We start from the raw sequence: 20,044 nt of genomic DNA on the forward strand, positions 1-20,044 counted from the left end.
TGCAACACAAGTGGACAAAAATACCTCAGTAGAACATGAAGCAATCTACCTTTTACATAGATTTCAAGCACATTATGATGTAGTGGTTTCAGTAGGAGAAATAACAGAAGATGTGGTAACATTTGCGGGAAGTAATAGAGAAAGTGATGACGACAGTTATGATGAAACAGAACATGTTCGTATTTGTACACAAGCGACACACACAGTTTGCCATGCACAAAACCCACAAAAGTGTACAAGAAAAGTGGAGATCTCTTCAGATAAGGACAAAACAAAAGAAACAGATGTACCTGTAATCATGAAAAAGTGGAAAGAAAGAGATGAGATGGTAATCATAGATGAAAATATTGAAATGAGTGTTGATGTAAACCAAAATGAAACAACCGGAATGGAAAAAGAGATGGATTCAAAGGATACAATACGATTGCTTATTAACCGGAACAACACTGAAAGCATTAAACCTGCTATGCAAGTAGATGAAAGTAAGCAAAATAAGTACATTGAGCCGAGCAGACCACAAAGTATTCATGAGAGTAACAAGATGACAGGTATGATAGATGTTGATGAGAAGAAATGTACAAACAATGGCGGAAGCAATGTAAATGAGATTCTGTTACCAATAAATCGACTTGTTCAGGGAAGTTTTCATTAAGGCCATTCACGGTTTATGGAAAATGCTGGTAGACAATGTGTACTGAATAGCTTATCAGCTGTTTTACATAGCAAGGAAGAATACATGCACTCATGGACGCGCTCAGATTTAGATCATGTTCTTCAGATTGGAAATGAAATGTATGGGCATCTCAGAAACAGCTCTACCGTGGTAAACGATTATGTAGCTATTGGAGAACTGCCGAGAATGATTGAATGTTATGGTAAAATGTTTGATCTGCAATTCCAACATTCTAGTGTCGGGGACACTTGGTGATGCAAACATCGACAATTAACAGAGGGTCTTCCCTCCCTACCGAATTTATTCTTATCTCAAGCTCAGTCAGTTGGGCATTCTGTCCTTCAATAACCTCTCTGTCCTGACAGCAACGCAGTTAAAAGAGGGTCTCCCCTCCCTACTTAATTTATTCTTATCTCAAGTTCAGCCAGCTTGACATTCTGACCTCCCTTATCCCCATTGTCCTGGCAGCAACACAGCAAACAAAGGGTCTCCCCCCCCCCCCACCCCCTACTTAATTTATTCTTATCTCAAGCTCTGCCAGCTGGGTATTCTGACCTTCCATAACCTCGCTGGCCTGACAGGAACGCAGTAAACAGAGGGTCTCCCCTCTTTGCCTAATTTATTCTTATCTCAAGCTCAGCCTGATATTAATCTATCTATATGTTATACTCCACAGAGACCAAAATGGCTTTAACGCATAGGCCTTATTAATCTCACACTTGCCATCTTAAAAGTGGACTAATATACAGCTCGACCTAAATATCTGTGTTGGATACATTAGAATATATTAAATGATTTAAACATATGGCGTCTGTGACCTTGAAAGTCAAACAAGGACATTAATTTGAACAAAGTGTATAGCCTTCCTTCCCAGCATGCTTTTGGCCAAATATCATTACCCTGTACCTTTTGAATAATCGGAACAAGTCATTTAAAGATTTAAACATATTTGCTCCCTGTGACCTTGAATATGAGTGAAGGTCATTCATTTGCACAAACTTGGTAGCCCTTCATCCCAGCATCTAACTTGCAAAATATCATAATCCTAGGCCTCTTGGTAATTCAGAAGAAGTCGTTCAATGGTTTTAAACATATTTGACCCCTGCGACCATGAATATATGTCAAGGTCATTCATTAGAACAAACTTTGTTGCCCTCTACCTTAGCATTCTACTGGCCAAATACCATCATCATACACATCATGGTTATTTAGAAGTTGTTTAAACGTTTTAAACATATTTGACCTCAGTGACGATGAAAATGGGCGACAGCAATTTGTTTGAACAAACTTGGTAGCCCTTCATCTTAGCATGCTATTGGCCAAATATCATTATCCTAGGCCGCTTGGTCATGCAGAAGAAGTTGTTTAAAGGTTTTTACAAATTTGATCCCTATGACCTTAAATATTGGTCAAGGTCATTTCTTTTCTCAAACTTTGTCAGGCTTTATACTAGAAACATATCAACCAAATATCACGCTCCTTGGCCTCTTGGTTAATTAGAAGATGTCGTTTAAAGATTTTAACAAATTTGACCCCTGTGACCTTGAATATGTGTCCAGGTCATTTCTTTTCGCAAACATTGTAGGGTTTCATCCTAGAAACTTATTAGCCAAATATCATGCTTCTGGGCTTTTTGGTTAATCAGAAGAAGTTGTGTAAAGGTTTTAACAAACTTGACCCCTGTGATCTTGAATATGGGTCAAGGTCATTTGTTTTTGCAAACTTTGTCGGGCTTCATCCCAGCAACCAACCAGCCAAATATCATGACATTTGGCCTTTTGGTTATTGAGAAGAAGTCATTTAAATGAAAAATTTGACGCTGGACGGACGACGCGCCACGGCATACGGAATAATCCTACAACATAAAATCCCTCCAATGGTATAAAAGAAGAAAGATTCTAAAGATTTAAACCCCAAATTTCCCTATTGGGCCCCGCAACTCTCCGCACCCAGTGTCCTCACCCTTCGTTTATACAAAATTTAGTCCCCTTTGCCTAAGGGTGCCCCAGGTTAAATTTGGATAAAATCCCTTAAGGTCATAGGAGTGTATTGATAAATGGAAGTACACGTAGGAAGTACATCCCTAGTTGAAAATCCAATGTATGGAGACAGTATCACAATTTCCGCATATTCTAATGCTTAATATTAAACTAATGAATTTATATGTTTATTATTGACAGAACAGTGTTTTCTTTCAATATTAAAGTATTTCAAAGCAATGCAAGCATTAATTCAGTTTTTGTTATCAATGAGCCACATGTATCCATTTTTCTGTACTTCAGGAAACCGGCTACCTATTTCACTACTGTGAAGTTTTTCAAGAAAGATAACTCTTACCTGCAATTACTATGTGCATATGGATTTATTATAAAATGTCAATTTTTAATTGTTTATAGATAATTTATTTGACATAATTTCAGCATTTATTAAATTGATGCATTAATTGATTACATTAATGCAATACAGTGTACTAATCTATGGCAGTATCATTTTTATTGACATTATTTCGCAAACAATTGTGTCTTTCATTTTTTTCTTTAAAAGTAACTCCTTTTTACATAAATTTCCATTTAAATTCCTTGAAATTATGATATATTATTTTTGTGGCAGAACATTTTCTTAATTTCAGAGCAATGTAATATCAAAATTTTAAGAAATTCTACTGAGAAATGGTGACACAATCCTATTACCTTAATTCCTATTGCAGAAGAAGGATTTTAAGGGGTTTTACCTCTATTTCCCATATTGGGTCCCTTTACCCTGCCACCAGGGGGTCCAAACAAAATTGGTGTGATATCCCTAATCCCTATTGTAGAAGATGGGTTTCAAAGTTTTTTTACCTCTATTTCTCCTATTGGGTCCCATTCCTCTGTCCCCAGGAGGGCCACACCTACCCTTTATAAAAAAATGAGTCCCCTTGACCCAAGGATGTTCCAGACCAAATTAGGATTAAATTGCATAAACCCTACGTAAGTAGAAGAATTTTAAAGGTTTTACATCAATTTCCCCTATTGGGCCCAGCCCTTCTGCCCCTAGGGGGTTCAAACCCACCGTTTATACCAAACTGAGTCCCCTTGGCCCAAGGATGTTCCAGCCAAAATTAGGATAAAATCCTTTAATCCCTATGGAAGAAGAAGGATTTCAAAGGTTTTTACCTCTATCTCCCCTTTTGGACCCCACCCCTCTTCCCCCCAGGGGGCTACATCCACTGCTTATACAAAATTGAGTCTCCTTGGCCTAAGGATGCTCCAGACAAAATTGAGATGAAGAAGGATTTTAAAGGTTTACCTCTATTTTCCCGATTCAACCTTGCTCCTCTGCCCCTAGGGGGGCCACACCCACTGTTTATACAAAATTGAGTCCCATTGGCCTAAGGATGCTCCAGACAAAATTGAGATGAAGAAGGATTTTAAAGGTTTTACCTCTATTTCCCCTATACAGCCCCGCCTGTCTGCCCCCAGGGATGCCACTCCCGCTGTTCATACAAAATTGAGTTCTCTTTGCCTAAGGATGCTCCAAACCAGATTTAGTTAAAATCTACTGGGTCATTCAGGACTAGTAGCGTTTTAAAGGGAAAAAGTTGATGGGCGGACGACGGACCCTTCGGTTTAATTGGCATATCTTCGGACCAGGTGAGCTAAAAAGAATGTTATCAATAGGAAAAATTGAAATCTTCCCCATTATCGTACAGCTAAGCAGTAATTGTCCCAGCTGGTCGTGTTGTAAGTAAAGACCGAGGACAGTCGCTGCTGTAGAAGAGAAAACATGTAATATTTCCCAAATTTCAAGCTCAGGAGTACACATACTAGTAGTAAATAGATTGATGTGGTCAACAAATTTCAGGTTATTCGCAGGCAAATTTTCAAAAACATACAGTATGCTGTAATCACTACTGTATGCATATGAAGATGTGTGATCCTAACTGCAGTTCTTGGAACATATTTGACCTAAATGCAATAGAAGTAACCAAGCTCACAGAGGTCAAGGTTAAAGGTGAAGGTCACAAAATGCTGCAAATCTTGCTGAACTGATCAAAGTACATATGCGTGCGAAGTAAAACGACCCTTAGCTGCAGCTATTAATCCACAACTAACGTAAACCCATACACTTTACCTGTACGACATACATACATGTACATAAAGGGTAACACCACACAACATTTGACATAGCACCCTTACTATCTAGAACAAGACAAATCGGCAAATTATTGTCCCCCACCGAATGTGAAATGCACAGATGATAAATTTGTGCAGTAACTAATTCTATATATGAATGTTTGACAGCTAGACCCACCGTATTCAATAAAGAATAGTGTCAGTGCTACTATTGCAAATAAATCTGGTGGATATTCACTGGTTAGTGGTACCGTTTTACTATTAAATTGCACTAATTTTAGTAAGTGATATCAGAATTCAGAAGTTCAAACGAATAAGTGATATCACAGATTCAAAGAGGCAATGTCACTAATTTGAATCAATGGTATCACCCATTCCTAGGTGCCAAGTCAACAGTCCTGATTTGAATTGGTGATATAACTTATTTAAATTGGTTATTTCACCGATTCAAAGTTAGAATTGGTCATAGTATCTCTGAATGAGTGATACCAGAATCGGGTAAATTGTATTCAGAAGTAAATATTACACCTTAAATATGCATACAAATGTATCAGAATCATAAAGTATGGAAACTGAAAATCCAGTAAAGTAAACAAAAATCTCAAGTAACTCACAGTCAACACACAGGGAAAAGACACATCTCACAACACATAGAACAAAGAATCTGGTTGGTTCCATTGTGTGCACAGGCTCCATCACAGTAGTTTTGAAGTCAGTCTTTAATAGCTGGTAGTATAACAGTGCAACGTTTTGAAAGTCACTTGGTAGAGAAGTAGCAGATCTTGTAATGGATTCTTCCTCCTCAGGAAATTGTGATTTATTTTCAAAACTGTTACTAGTAGTGTAGGAGATAGAGCCTGGACAAACTTTTTCTTTGATTCAGGTCAAAGGTCAAAATCAGAGTGACCTATATACGACACACCGCCTCACCAAGGTGAACCCATACCCTAAGTATGAAGTTCCAGTGACTAGTAGTGTAGGAGATAGAGCCCGGACAAACTTTTTCTTTGATGTAGGTCAAAGGTCTAAATGTAGCTCAGAGTGACCTACTTTTGATACACGACACACCGCTTCACCAAGCTGAACCCATACCCTAAGTATGAAGTTCCAGTGACTAGTAGTGTAGGAGATTTACCGGTGGGGGACTAATAAGCTTCTTTTGGGTGCTTTACAATACAAAGATATACATACAATTCATACAATATATCAATCAATACATTTTTTTAAGGAATATGCAGGAACTGTTATCTGGGGTTAATTACTAGTCCTAGCTTGCCATAACCTCTACATGAATGTACATGTATGCTTGAATGTATGCAGGAGATCTATTCTGTTATTTTTTCTGTTGGGACTATACTTTCAGTGGCATTTTTTCATAGTGCCACCTCACTTGAATGTTACACCACAGACCCTGCAGCACCCACTCGAGACCATTTTATACTCCACTAGAGTTGTTGGGAGCTGTGGGCAGGAAAAACACTTTCCCTGAACATTCCATGCTACAGTTTTTGGCATAACAATGTATAAAACAATGTATAAATCATAACAATGTATAAATCATAACAATGTATAAATCAACACTTCAAAGGCAGATATAGAATGCAATGTATGAGTGAAACTTCAGGACAATGCTTTTTTTACACTTTTATTATCCACTTACTTTAAATATATGTTTATCAACAGACATCACACAATGGGAAAGTTTTCGCTGGACAAATTCTTAAAATAATTGACAGACAAATCATGTAGTTAAGCGTATACAAATTTGAGAAAATAACTATGATGTCATGTGTTAATTGATGCTGATCTTTGCTTTGTACCAGTCAGGTCAAAAAAATCACTAGTCCACTGACCTGAGACAGCATACTTGGTCTGTATGCAAGTGAAAATCTGTAACTATTTTTCAAGAATATTTAATGTTCTTACACAACATACTGCTTCATTTATTTTCAAAGGAATAATATCGAGGCAAATAGCTTTACCTACTCCCATGTCGATGGACATATATGATATTGATAAAGTAGAAATGAAAAAAAAAGTGAATATTGTTCGCGCTTAAATACTTGTCGTGAAAAATGCTACACACTGCATATACTGTATATCAATGTATGCTTTTACAGTATACATGGGTATGATAATTTTCGTATCAGTATATTTCATTTTAGAGAAAGAGCTTGCGGATGCCAAAGAACTATAGCTACTCATGAAAATTTCATCCATGGCTTGCCTTTGAGTAATATCCACATCCTAAGATCAATTCTGAGGCTATTTTCATGTACCATCTTTTTCCTATGGGATCAGTCTTGGAGAAACTTTTTCATCGTGACTTTTTGGTGATGCTGATCTCTCAAAGAAGAACTCCACACATACCCATCAAGATTTTTTAGGATTATCCTTTTCCATTCTCAGTGAGATGTTTTCAATCATGCTGTCCAACGATACTCTGTTGGAGAAGTGGTCCACGTATACTCCCTTGGGTGTCATCAGGAAAGTGAGAAGGGTGTGATCCACCTGTACAAAAATATCATTAAATTTTACTATCAAGCAAAAGAATCATGTACATATGTATATGTAGGAGAAATTTATATTTTCTTAATGCCTCCACTAGTGGGTTAAACCGGCCTGATGCTCTACCAAATGAGCTAAAGAGAAATTCTCCCTAGCCGTTTTGGTAGGGAGCAGCAATCTTGTGAAAGCTGAGGTCCAGGGTTCGAATACGACTTGCCCCCCTTGCATTTTTTAATCACGTCAAATTATTTTCGAGATTTTTTTTATCTTTCTTTCTTTTCATGCAAGTTCTGTAAGGTATGGATTTATTTTCAGTCATTAGCAATAAAATTCATTGTGATGTAGAAAAAAAACCTAGTTCATAACATTTAGCGACTGATTTTTGCAGTGTTACAGGAATCCTTAACTCATTCACCCCTGAAGACACATTTGAACTCTACCAATTCATAGCTTGGAATAGTTCATTTTGAAACGTCAGGGGTGAATGAGTTACATTTTTTTTCTTTATTAAAAATGTTTGGTTATCCTGAATTTTATTATGGATTAAAGCAGTACCAGATAGTCTCCTGTTTCATCCTTGTCTCCATAATAGAAGAAGACGTGGAATTTTTTATATATATCGTCCAGCTGTTCTTTAGTTCCCGTCAATGCCAAAAATTCAGAGGAAAATTCTGCAATGAAGAACGTTTTTCATATTTTTATAATTATATATTCATTTTCAAAATTTGTAATTATCATACTATTATTATTTCTATATAACAAACTGATGTTGTTAAATTTGATTCAAGTGTGATGATACGTACACCAGCTATATGTTAAGATCCTAAGTGATGACTTTTGGTAACTGTTACAGTTCAGAGATGTATATACTACATCATAAGTACTTACATATATATGCATGTATCCATGAAGTACGTGTTTATCCATGTATTGCTTTATATACGTATATATATTTCAGTATTCTGAAGGATTTATATTAGAATTTGATCAAAGTTGGTAGTATTCCTTGCAATTCAAACGTAAAAATTGTCACAATACTTTAGGCAATACAAATTAAAACTTGGTATTAATCTAACAACTAAAACGCTGATTCTGGCTATATGCACAGCGGCTGCGAAAGTTAAGCGACAGATCTTCGATAACAATGCTGTCATGCATGCTCTTGCGAGATCTGCATGAGTTGCCAACCTCTTGTTTTATAAGTCTCTGCACAAATTAAGCGCATGCATGTTCAAATTTGTGAAAATTTAAAAACATAACAAAAAAAATTAACTTGGCATATATTTTGAATACGAAAAATATATGTTTTCAAAGCATGAATACAGTCTTTAACTCACCTGCCCGAATGGCAAGTGAGCTTAAGCCATGGAGCAGCGTCCGTGGTCCGTCTGTCGTCTTTCCTTCAACTTTTCCTTTAAAACACTACTTGTCCTGCACAGCTTAGAGGATTTTAACTAAATTTGGTCTGGATCATCCTTGTGCCAAGGGGACTCAAGTTTGAATAAACGGTGGGTGTGCCCCCACTCCCCCTAGGGACCAAGGAGAGGGCCCAAGAGGGGAAATAGAGGTAATATCTTGAAAATCCTTCTTTTAGCGTAGTGATTAAGGGATTTTATCCTAATTTAGTCTGAAGCATCCTTGGGACAAATGGACTCAATTTTGTATAAACGGTGAGTGTGGCCCCGCTAGGGGCAAAGGAGAGGGGTCCAATAGGGGAAATAGAGGTAAATGCTTAGAAATCCTTCTTCTACCATAGGGTTTAGGGATTTTATCCCAATTTTGTCTCCATCAAGTTGTCTAGTAGTGCCTGTTACTATTAGGGTGTATTCAATGAAACAAGATGGCCACCATCTTGGATTTTGACATTTGAAGTTTGTTTTTGCTATATCTTCAGAAATACTGTATTGATCTTTCTTAAATTTCATATGTACATGTACATACAGTACGTACCTATAGAGTTCTATATCTTTACCTCTGGGCCTCTTGTTTTCTTAAAATATTTCACCACCATCAATGAAGTATGTACAATGATGTTTGTTCAATGTAATTCAAAATATACAAAAACAAGAGGCCCATGGGCCATAATGGCTACTTGAATGTTACTTTTATTATTGAGTAGATCTTACTCCATATGATTATGGGGCCTAGAGAACAAAGAATGTCTGCCAGTTTAACTTACACAGGAAATGACACTGGAAGTTTTGCACTGATTGACCCTTCTGAGACCCCTTCCATTCCAACCCCACCCCTGGTGATTTCTCTAGAAATTTTTCTGGCAAGTCATGGACATCTTTTTCAGAATTTTAATAAGTGCTATTAGACATAGTAGGTTGTCAAAAGGTTGGTGAGTCCAACAGGGGAAGCATGAGTCCAGGGCTTATATTGAACTTCGAAGAAACCATTTTCATGCTCAAGCATGGATTCTGTGCTTAAGCCCAATTCTTGTAACTCACTTAATAGGAGGCAGGTAGTCTAGTGGCATGATAGGATGCCGGCTCATGACCAAAGGATTGTGGGTTCGAGTCACGACATGGCTCTGTGTTGTATCTTTGGTAAGATACTTTATTCCGCTTGTTCCGGTGTACTCAGCTGTAAATGAGTATGTGGTTGGGCAGTGCTAGAATTGTAGAATGCTAGCTGTGAGTGCCGAAAGGGCAGCACCGGCTGTATGCTCTCCAGGGAGTTGAGAAAGATTTGGCTGGTTGCAAAGGCCCTATAACCGCGGATAATAATTTTTGAGCCGCTTTGAGACGACCTATGAACTAGGTGGTGATAAAGCGTATATATATAGGAACCTTGAATTAATCATTGTTATTATTAAATGATCTGACATGGCCAAAAGGTTAAGTGTAAATGTTGAAATCGGTTTTCAGCTTTTAGTTTCACCAACATTCTTTCAAATTATTGAGTAAAAGTTGATTTTTATTAATTGATCACTGGAGCAAGAAGATTCAGAGTTTGAGCACAAGAACGGTTTCATGCATATGGGCCCAGGACTCAAGTATCTGAGTCCCAAAAACAATACCATCTCCTCTACCACCCTTCTTTGAGGTCTCACCTTCTTCAGTATAATTCTGACCATCACCTTAGGATCATATTGTTAAATGGTGGTAAAAATCCACAACTAACAAATTTTCAGAAGAGATAATTTTTTCAAGGTTTTGTGCAGCGACACATTTAGGTCCCATTACCCTAAGTCGCCTCTGAGGTTGAACCCTTTCAGTTCTGGAGTCCAGATTCTTTTCCTTACTTAGTTAGAATAATGCTATACAGTGCTGGTCTGAATTCACTGGCCACTTTCGATATATCACTCATCAGGTCTGATAAGATATATGACATTTGAAAATTGTTTTCATTTAGCAGAGGTGAATATTGTGCTTATGTGCAAAAATATCACTTGACATTAAATTATATGCACAACTTTGAACTTACTGGTAATTATCTCAGCTGTATAGTCAGCTGGTTTCTGTACATGCTAAATAATGGGAGCTCTAATACTCACTTTTTTAATACAAATGTCTTAGTCTCATCTTCAACAGAATTCAAATTCTTATAACCCACCTAGACAGTATTTCTTCATGACTTCTTGTGTGTCTCTTTCTGGGTCTATTGTCACAAATATAGGCTTGATTTTGGGACCATCAGTCTTGCTATCTTCAAAAATAAAGTAAAACAAATTAAGTCTCTTTCTGGGTCTATTGTCACAAATAATGGCTTGATTTTGGGACTATCAGTCCTGGCTTGATTTCGAGGCTATATATCAGTTTTGCTATCTTCAAAAAAACAGAAAGAAACAAAACAAATGAAAAGGAGAATGTAATATCTTGTCATTTTTCCTGTTGACATATTGATATTTTAAGGATCCCCGTACCACTGCTAAAAAATGCAACTACACATTGGAAACTTTTTTTTTCCTGACATGACAACAGCTTTCAAATTTGATAAATCATTTTTGAAAAGAAAAGTATACCTTGAAGAACTTCTATGAAAACATAAATAATGGAGATGAAATAAACAAAATATATGTTCTGAGTGTAGCATTCTGCAGGTACCAAATTGGGATTCGAACCCTGGACTTCAGATTGTTATACCATCCCTGAAACTGAATGAGCTACCTGGATAACGGGAATGTACAAGCCCAAATGTGCTACAGTTACATGTATATCCAAACCGAAACTAAGGAGAGTTATTATTTATAGAAATTAAAGAATGGCAGTGCAGTGGGATAGGGATCCTTCAAGGGGTCAAGTCGTCATTTTAATAATTTTGTAAACTGTCTGGTAAGCTATATATGGAAATGTTGAAATGGTAGATGTAAAACAAACAGAATTAGACACACATCACATATAACAAGCTTATAGAAAAGGCACTTCACACCATGATGAGAAAATTACAAAATTTTGTTAAAAAATATTTCTTTTCAAAATGACTAATTAAGTAATAACAGAGCAATGAGTTTAACTATTGGTAGTGCTTTTTGACTTGATTATATCACGGAATTAATTTGTTATCTAAGTCCGTGATTATATAAAGAAATATTTTTTAACTTAACTAAGTCATCGTTATTGGCAGAGATGGAAGAGCTCAGGAGGTCTGCATGCAATGTGTTAATATTTTGGCAAAAGGCAAAAGTTTAACTGTGCGAAAATTTTACGGTATGCAGTATTTATCAGCGATGTACTTACCATTATATTTTAACTAACACCTCTGCTTACTTTTCAGAAAAAATCAACAACATTTTCGATAAATTATTTCTGCAAATGTCATTATTGACATTATCCTTGACATTGGTATACATAGCAACTTCCATCTTTTTTTCGTTTAGAGAAAAAGTTATGAGCCCATTACAAACCAGTAAATTTACAATCGATAAGTTTTATGAACAAGCACATTTTTTTCCAGGGAAGGGAGGGCAGATCCTTTACACCAACCTGTCTTATTTCCCAACAAGGAAAGCTTCTTCCCTTGGAAATACATTATCTCTGTTGCCTATGAGGAAAACATTGCCATGAATTATGATCATGTCACGATGGAAGATGATGTCCTAAGGCATGATCAACTGAATGTGCACATCATTTTCAGTCAAGCTATATATGTGCCTGGGTTAACCCTTTCACCACCGTAGACCAGTCCATAATGAACTCATCCCCATTTATGCATGGTAGAGTCTACTAAAGTTACCTAGGGGTGAAAAGGTTAATATATTAATACTCACTGAAATGTTCCACCACCTTGGCCAACTTCTCTAGTTCATCAGGGCATATATCTGGACAGTGGGTGAAGCCGAAATAGATTAACAGCCATTTACCTAGGAAGTCTTTGTCTGTTCTTACATGCCCGTTGTGGTCAGTTAAAGTCCAAGAACCACCAATAACAGGACTACCAACATTTCCAAACTTTGCCCTCATTTTTTCTACAAAGCAGCAAGAAAAACAGCAGGTTAAAAACAAAATTCAATGATACACCTCATAGATTTTCAAATGGCTACCAATGTTACATCTACAAGATCTACCTGATGGCTACCCTATGGTAACACCTGCAACATTTTCAAGATGGCTACCATGATGACAGCAATAGTTAAGATTTGCAAAATAGATTTCTTCATCTGTGATCATTATTTCTGATTTAAAAGTCATGTTTTGATCCCTTTATACCATCAGTACATAGTGAGAATTTTAAAAACTATCATGTGATCCATAGCTATTCACTATTTTTTCCAGTTCAGGTTTAATAGACAGTCAAAATAGGGATGGCTGGCGTATCTCCAATCATATATATGGCTTAATATACCTGCTAAAATACAATCTTTGTACTGACCTTTTAATCGTTCCTTGTCAACATATTCATATGCGGCATACAAACAACTGCAGAAAATTGTCAACACAGCAAAACCTTTCCAGGACATTGTTTTCTGTGGAGAAATATCAACCACATGTAATCACAATCAATACAAAGCACCTCACTACAATGTGATTTCAATTGTGTTTCTAAAAGCTCATTTGGAGAACTTGAGATTGCAATATTGAAACAATGGTGTACTTGTTATTTGTTTAATGATGTAAAACTAAATATCAAGATATATTTTGTAATTAACAGTCTTTGAAAACCAAACATGATGCATGTTAAGCGATCAACATTTTTTGGCAATAATGTTCAAAAAAGACATATAGGTCAAAACAGTGGAATGTAGGTCAATTACATAACTGCCAGCCTTCTGTCATATGTACAGCTATATACTGCTGGACAATCAGACCTCAACAACATGCAATGTGTTTTAACCATTGACAAAGTCAATTTTGAGTAATTTATTTATGCATAAAACATCATTCACAATACATTTGTGGTGTATTACATTTGTATATCATTTTAAAGCCATACACATTTCAATTAAATTTCAATCCTAGTATTTCTTTTCAGAGCTGGACTGTGGACTGTCCTTTTAAATTATTACAAACATTAATGCTAATAGCACAAAATATATTAAAATTTGAAGAAAAAAATTAAATAACCAATCGAAAAAAAGAAGAATTTTTTTTTTTACATCGTGCGAGTATGGAAAATTTATTAAATAACAAAACGTATGATAAAACCATTATTTTGAAATATGGACAGACTCAACAAAGGATGTAAATTTCTGTTTTTACTGTATTGATGATCATTACCTCCTTTCTCAGCTTTTCTTGTAAACCTCTTAACATTGTTGGAGAAATTTTCTGTAGTTTCCTATGGAGCAAGCCGGCATTCTGTGGATAGGAGGTTTGCTGTGGCAGCTTAATCCTCACCTACAAAGTCAGAACATACTGCTAGTTAACATTATTAAGATTGAAATTTCAATGCCAATATATGTACTGTACAATGAACAATATGTGGCAGATTTTAATTGTATATAGGATTACAGTCGTCTTCTAGCTTCGAGCTAGAGGGAATTTCCCTTTAGCTCTGTGGTAGAGCTTCCGACTATAGGAACATTACCTAGGGATTGTGGGTTTTATCCCTGGTGGAAGGACACTATTCACTTTCCCGTTTTAAATGGTGTCCGTTTCCCTCCCTGTGGTGACAGGGAGTTAGAACCTGGGTTGTGGTGTTCGATGGCGAAGGGGGGAGAAGTGTGGCAGAATTTAATGGTACATAGGATTATATGTACATGCACTCGCCTTCTAACTTTGAGCTAGAGGGAATTTTCCATTAGCCGAGTGGTAGAGCGTCCGAATAGGAACCCAGAGATGGGTTCGATCCCGGTTAAAAGCACACTATTCCCCTTCCTGTTATAAATGGTGTCCGTGGCCCTCCCTGTGGTGACAGGGAGTTAGAACCTGGGTTGTGGTGTTCGCTTGCGAACACATTTTAAAAAGGGGGAGTAGTGTGGCAGGTGTTAATGGTACATAGGATTGCGGTCGCCTAAAGCTTAGATCTAGCTTCGAGCTAGAGGGTATGTCCGACTAGGAACCTAGGAATCGTGGGTTCGATCCCCGGTGGAAGCATACTATTCTCTTTCCTGTTAAAAATTCACCAGTTTTCGTATAGACTGGTAGGCATCTGGTGATCATGATAGTCCAGCTCCAGATGCAACTTTCATGCCCAAAAAAGAAAGTCTATATCAAAATAGTATCTGTGGCTCTGTTGAAGTTTGGGTATCATAATATGGGTGTCGGGACGTTTAATTAACAAGTCGTTTCGGTAACAAGACGAAAGTCGTTTCGGCACTTTTTCCGGGTCATTTCGGGACTTGTCAAAAGTCGTTTCGGGATTTTTCATTTTTTTATTTAAGTTTAAACAATTGATTGGATAAAAGTTATTACAACTTATCATAGCCTCCTCCCGTCATACATTTATACATTTACCATTACATAATTTTAATAAAACATGAATTAATATATATAATATTCTCACTGACATAAATACACAACATAAAAACATATAGTTCAAAACATATACCTGGATTTGATAAATTGATTCACATGTCTATAATATAGTCTACGTGTTTCACGTTTTTCTTTCGTGAAATTTAATTTCAATTTAGCAAAATTAAATGATATAGTGAATTAAAAACATATTACATGTTTAACAATATCAAACAAGAAATCAACCTATCAATGACGAAAGAAATTGAATGTTGAATTTCATAAGTTCCCCTAGATCTGTATTTAATAATGAGATTAGTTTCACCAGGTAACAATTAACACACTGTCAATCGGGTAAATGTTGGTAGGTATCCCATCAAGCTCTAGCAATCTGGTAACACTAATGATCCCAAGCACGGGTAGTTTGTGACACAGGTCATAGTCTAAAACCATACTTGTGTATTTACAGGACTTTTTATGAAACGGGAGTGAAATGTAATTTATAAATGAAAATTTTATATGTCCCAAAACGACTTGATTAAGTCCCGAAAAATCTTGTGTCATGTCTCAAAACGACTTTGGGACTCACGAAACGACTTGTCACCGAAACGACTCGCATTCATAATATGGACATATGTTGCCTCTGTAATATAATTTAGAAAAAAATCAATTCATCATAAACTCGGTCAATTTTCCAATAAAAATTGAAATTTAGTATAGAAGTGTATTAAAGCCATATTAACAACATCCCTTCTGTTATCGCTTAAAATTGCTTTACTTAGAATATTTTGTCTGGCGAGGTCCAAGCTTAAGTCTGGTGTCGGGGCCAGGGGAAACATGGGCTAATTGGTGAGTAGTATATTCTAATTCTGCATAGTTATATTACTACTCAGGCTGTTATCTGGTATCCCGGAATGACATATATCCATTCTGCAATTTGTGTTGAGATTGTCATTATAAACCTAATCAGGAATATGAGCAAACCAGCTAATGTGGTGTTGGTGTGTGTTGTCTTTTTATTCAATTTATTAATATGATAACGTTTTATTTCGTAACAGGTTAGGGCTGAAGAGGAGTCACCTTCTACTTTTCTAGTAAACACCCTGTCTAATCACAAGTGTTCCGAAGTCCCCAGTGTCATCAATCAGATATTCACTAATTCCCCGCATGAGGTATTTCAAGTACAACTGTAAAGGGCGATTGTGCAAAATAAATAATAAACAAAAAATAAAGCTTACGCAATCATGGAATCTAGACACGTTTCTACTGCAAGAAAAGACACGTGGCATCCATACTGCGCATATTTTTCGCGTTAAAAGTCTTTCCATGATGGTCATTTAAGTGCTTATTTGAGCTGCTACTGATGTATTAACCATATATTCCTATGGTTGTTGAGCACATCACCACACCGGTTGCATTCCCAAGGGCGCGGCCATTTGTAATCAAGGGACGTCACTCTGTGAAACGCTTTCCTTTGAAATATGGATAGGGGTAAAAGCATGTACATGTCGGCCGGACGCGGCTTTTATAATCGTTTATCACTAACCGTATTGTTTATAAAGCCAAAAATTCTCGACACTTGTTTCTGTAAATGACAATTTGATATGATAAATTGATTATTGCGGAAAGAATCCAAGAATGCGGTAAGGATAATAGACAGCTTTTTAGACTCGCCAAAAACCTAATGGGACAGAAAAGGTGAAATTATCCTACCAAGCTGTAATTCAGTGATTACTTTCATGCAATCTCGTACTGTGACCTACGGAAACAAATGCTTTGGGAGGGTTTCGGCTACGTTGTGGAATAGCTTACCATTTGCTTTTAGAAAGTCAAATACCCTGGCCAAGTTCAAGAAGGACATCAAAACTCACCTCTTCACGTCTGCATTTTAGAATCCTTGCAAAGACGTCATGTAAATACCACCCTTTTATTTATTCAATTAGTTGCTCATTGCTTGCTTAAATGTATAAAAGTGATTGTAAGCCTTTGTTTTTTGTTTTCACAATTATAACCATTACAATTATCCAAAAACTTCTTCCTCGTGCTGCGGAGATCCATACAGACAGCCTTTTGGTGATATTAAAGGAAAACGCCATATATATGTAACTGTATGTTTTCACAGCATTGCTTCTGCCTTTACAGGAGATAATATTCGTGTATTGCGACCTTTCCATGGCATTTAACAAAGATTGACACGAAGGACTGTTGGTCAAACATAGTCATTTATGTTAGTTATAAGCGTAACTAACTTTCCTGGTTTTCTAGGGCGTCAACAATAACTCCTCATCTGTTAAAAGTTCCCCGTACCTCTACCACAGACTGTAACAAAGTATCTGATACTGTTTTACCCGGCAGGCATGACTATGATTAACTAGCGCTAGCTTTGATAAATCATTTGAAAAGAAAACCATACCTTTTATGACAAATGATAAGCTGAAATAAACAAAATATAATCAACAACAGTGTTCTGAGTGTAAAAAATAAGTGGGGCTAGACCAGGATTCGAACCCTGGACTTCAATTTGTAATACCATTGCTCCAACCGAGTGAACTACCTGGTTATATAACGTACATGTTAATGATACATTGTACCCATATTTACCACGACGAGTCCAAGCGTTGATTAATAGAATCTTTTCCTTCCTTGAGGATGTGAAAGAGAAATCTCTAACCCAAGGGGTGATGTTTTTTTATTGTCTTACCCAAGGCTCTGCCGAGGGTTAGACCAAAAAAAAAAAACCAAAAAAAACCCCGAGGGTTGGAGATTTCTCTGTTACACCCTCAAGGTAGGGGATGATTATTTTTCTCTCATCCTATTATTTCAGTCACAACTTTACCAACATTAGTCTGCCATGTTTTGAAACAAAAACACATATGGGGTATGCATATCGTCATTCACTTTTGATGACGTCACAATATTACCGATGTCACATTTTTATGATGTCACAATTGAACACGTGCTAATTGTCATGAGGCTACCATCCCCTAGGTGTTGACAAGCCGATCTTTCTCGGCTAAAACGGGAGACACACCTGTGAAGGGTGGGAGAAAAGGAGGTCGTAGGGGACAATAATTTCATTTTCAAAACTCAATACCGTGTGATTGGTTAAATAAGCATTGTTTAACTCGGCAAATATCTACTGTTGATGAAAATATGTTTCTACATGGTTTTAAAGTGCATGGTATTCCTCCGCGCAAGCTTTTTTTAAGCCTTCTATCTGTTTACGTTGGTCACAGACCAGGAATCGCGATGATCATGAAGCCTAGAGGTCGGCTAGACGATATGTTATTTATAGTCGACCGTTAATGAAAAAAGAAATATCTAAGATACATGAAGTGGTTAATACGAATAAATGTCGTTCGAAATATTTCTTATCTTTCGCACGTGGATAAAATCTCGAGTCCACCTGCTGGGGCCTCCAAAGAAGTACTGCATTATATATACTTCTTTTCGGCGACTTTCTTCTTTTTTTTCACATTGTTTAACAAAACGGCATAATTTCACATCTAATTTAACAATAAATGACTTGTACATGTTTGTCGATGAATGTGTGGCTATGTGGACCTGGAAAATTATACTCGGTATTGACCTTGACTTTGTCGCGGTCAATATCACTTTCCCAGGTTCATATATATGACCACACATTCACCTCAACAATAATCCATAATCCATAAGTATTATTTTGTAAATCTGTGTTGAAACATGGAACACATTTAAAGAAAGATCACGACAGAGTGTTCATATATGTGGTTGCAAGTCTGAAATAGCCATGTATCCATGTCAGCATTAAGCTGCATTCTGTTCAATGTTATAGGACTATAACGCGGAACAGAATTCTATTTTTTTTTTTTTTTTTTTTTTTTTCAATTTTCAGTTCTAAGAACGTTAACACAGCTCACGTCTAAATTCGAATTTTGTTCAAGAGGTAGAACAACCCTTGGAAATGCTCACGCAATGTTGTCTCCTTACTTTTCCCCTAAAAAAATATAGTTCGTGGAAATAATACTATCGATACCATTTCCATAATTTAAGCAATCAATTTATTCAATTCACATTTTATCATATTCTTAATTAAAATGGTGAATATTTTTGATTCATTTTTAGATTTATTGCTTATCCGCTTGCTAGTGCAGAGGGAAATAGTTATCCGTTAGTAAGTTGGTCCGTGGAGATATCACTACGCCAATGTTATGGTCTCATAACACAGAACTGGCTTTTTTAATTGATAGTGTTATATAGTGGCAATGCAGAGCAAATGTAAATAGTATAATATACACTTCAGCATGAACAAATTTATTGGTGATGGCGTAGAGCACGTGTAAATTGAATAGATGTCGAAGCCATTTTTGATTAATTAACACGTGCTCAACTGGAGTTATCACCTGATAACCAAAATTGAAAACTGCTCCTTATATTTGCTGTTTATTTCTGTGCGTGAATTATAACCATTTTATAAATTAGTCAGATCAAGGGACAATAATTTCATTTCCAAAACTCAATAACGTGTGATTGGTTAAATAAGCATTGGTTAACTCGGCAAACATCTACTGTTGATGAAAATATGTTTCTACATAGTTTAAAGGGCATGGCTTTCCTCCGCGTAAGCCTTCTATCTGTTTAGGTTTGTCACAGACCGGGAATCTCGATGATCATTAAGCCTAGAGGTCGGCTAGACGATATGTTATTCATAGTCGACCGTTAATGAAAAGAGAAATATCTAAGATTCATGTAGTTGTAAATAAGTGATAAACAGTTTATCACACAAGAGTTTTAAGTGTTTGTCGTTCGAACTGTTTCTTATCTCTCGCAGATGTCACAAATTGTATCTTGTGAGCGAATATCAGTTTAGACTGTAAATCTAATGAAATAACTCAAATGAGTTTCGATAACATTTTGTAGATATACAT

General features: G+C 36.5%; 1 protein-coding gene across 1 annotated transcript; it reads right to left on the reverse strand.

Annotated features, from left to right (window-relative positions):
• Positions 1-6,405: 6,405 nt before the first annotated feature.
• Positions 6,406-16,604, reverse strand: LOC110440509 (protein SCO1 homolog, mitochondrial-like). The gene is made up of 7 exons (XM_021483629.1): positions 16,376-16,604; positions 13,959-14,078; positions 13,114-13,207; positions 12,512-12,709; positions 10,858-10,950; positions 7,852-7,967; positions 6,406-7,299 (listed from the first exon to the last, which is right to left on the reverse strand). The coding sequence occupies exons 1-7, from the start codon at positions 16,472-16,474 to the stop codon at positions 7,162-7,164; spliced, it is 858 nt and encodes a 285-aa protein (XP_021339304.1). The 5' UTR covers positions 16,475-16,604; the 3' UTR covers positions 6,406-7,161.
• Positions 16,605-20,044: the final 3,440 nt, after the last annotated feature.

This window comes from Mizuhopecten yessoensis, unplaced genomic scaffold (genome assembly GCF_002113885.1).
Source record: "Mizuhopecten yessoensis strain PY_sf001 unplaced genomic scaffold, ASM211388v2 scaffold11183, whole genome shotgun sequence".
NCBI classification, from domain to species: Eukaryota; Metazoa; Mollusca; class Bivalvia; order Pectinida; family Pectinidae; genus Mizuhopecten; species Mizuhopecten yessoensis.